This window comes from Aedes aegypti, chromosome 3 (genome assembly GCF_002204515.2).
Source record: "Aedes aegypti strain LVP_AGWG chromosome 3, AaegL5.0 Primary Assembly, whole genome shotgun sequence".
NCBI lineage: Eukaryota > Metazoa > Arthropoda > Insecta > Diptera > Culicidae > Aedes > Aedes aegypti.
Genome location: NC_035109.1, coordinates 191,511,109 through 191,513,014, shown reverse-complemented (window position 1 = coordinate 191,513,014; position 1,906 = coordinate 191,511,109). Strand labels below are relative to the sequence as shown.

At 40.2% G+C, this 1,906-nt stretch overlaps 1 protein-coding gene across 1 annotated transcript; it reads left to right on the top strand.

Annotated features, from left to right (window-relative positions):
• LOC5568860 lies at positions 1 to 1,351 on the top strand. Its single transcript, XM_001652534.2, has 2 exons — positions 1 to 225; positions 294 to 1,351. Exons 1-2 carry the CDS (start codon positions 190 to 192, stop codon positions 675 to 677), a joined length of 420 nt encoding a protein of 139 aa, XP_001652584.2. The 5' UTR covers positions 1 to 189; the 3' UTR covers positions 678 to 1,351.
• The last annotated feature ends 555 nt before the right edge of the window (positions 1,352 to 1,906 follow it).

The following is a 1,906-nucleotide window of genomic DNA, read 5'->3' as shown; positions in this document are numbered from 1 at the left end:
AATCAGTAAACTGTGGTAAGCAAAAAGGTCTGTCAGCAAGAGGAAAGATCGTTTTTGAAGAAACAGTTTTAGCAGAACAAAAATAATTTAATTCAAACAGTTACTGCTGACTTTGTTGATCATAAAAAGTTGATAATTTTTTTTTGTGATAAAGAAAATATCGGTGACTAAAGTGTAAATTGCCTGAAAATGATAACCGACGCATTGGGAGACTTGGAAAAATGTGTAAGTATTGCTTTGGATTTCCTAATAATTGTTTTTGGTAATCCGCCTTTTTCGGGTTTGTGGACCAGGTTGACACTGCCGGGACTCAGCTGGATTCCTTGGCGTTGAAAATCACCGACGTCGAGAAGAATTTGGACGAAAACGACATGGAAGGGCTGGAAACGGGAATGATGGAGCTGTTGGAGTCGGTCACCGAGGTGAAGAACGAGTACCAAAATCTCCGCAAGGATCTCCAGGAAGTTCAGCAGCTGCAAAAGGAAATGACCTGCTCTCTAAGGTACCAGTTGCGAACCATGACCCAAACTTTCCACGTACTAAAAAAGAAAATAGAGGCGAATAATTTGCCCATAACGTCGCTTCCGCTACCTTCGTCATCTTCCTGCCCAAAACAAGTTCCTCTCGCCGATGGCGGAAATATGGCCGCAAAAATGCTTAATCGTCACAAAAATTGAAACCTATTCGGTTTCATCAAAGCGTTATTATCGACGTTGACTAATTCGTTGCCTGTCTCGCAATAAGTTGGCCTGCCGCATTTTATTCTTGGATTGATTTGTGTGTCTTCCCATCTTTCTCTCTCTGTTCCTGGCAATGGCCGTTAGTTGCTTATTAAGTTTTACTTCCAAATCACATCATTCGCATCATACAAAGACCGTTTACTACAAGTGGCCCCAAATGACAAGGCCTGGCCAATAACCACCCCCGAAGACGGTCGGTTTGCGTTCTCTAGCTAAATCATCACCACAGGTGATTAATCTACCTTGCCTGTATAGAATTTGCCATTTCCATTCGATCCGAGAAGAGCCGGACCAAATCGTGTAGGAAAATTTCCCCGAAGGACGAGAAACATCCTAATCAGCATTGCTTACACCTAAGTTAGCTTATTTCCTAGGAATCATAGTTTTTTTTCTCCTATCCATTCTATTCTAAGTGTGTTTTCTACAAAACTTTTGACTGATTTTGGAGATCATTTTAGTGTGTCACGAAAAGCGAGAATGTTGAGCAAGCTTGCGTAGAATATCATACCTCAATTCGTTTTTTTTTTGCGTCTCGAAATTGGTTTAACGCAACATTTCAATTAATGTACAATCAGGCTTGCTTGACATTTTCTTACAAAAAGTAATCGTTTGTAATACAGTGGGATTCCGTTTTTGGCATGCTCCGTTTTTGGCATGCTCCGATTTTGGCACCCCCCGATTTTGGCAACAAAATGGATCCGTTTTTGGCAACATTTTTCAATACCATTAAAATTTGTATTTTTTTGTAAATATTATCGTGTCTGTTGCTTAAGTCACTTGAATAGCATGTCAACTCCACACCGATTACATTCCAGATCTCCATTTTCGTCGATGTTTCCCCAAATCTCACCAACTACTAAGGACTCGCGTACGCGCTTATTTACTTCAGAATGGTCATTGGTCATACATAGGCAACGTTTCATGAGACCAATAATCTCCACCAGTATCTCAACTTAGGACCATTCTTTTTTCATAGGCATTCATATTGAGTGACCAGCCCACTTGAGTCTGCCAGTACACAGTTCGAACAAAACGTGTAAATTTCTGAGACATATAATGCACATAATCGGAGCGTGGTATAAAATGGACATTTATATGGTATGTCATGTAAACTTCAATTATATGACATGTAATCCGGCAGGATTCTATGTGGTTACGTGACATAT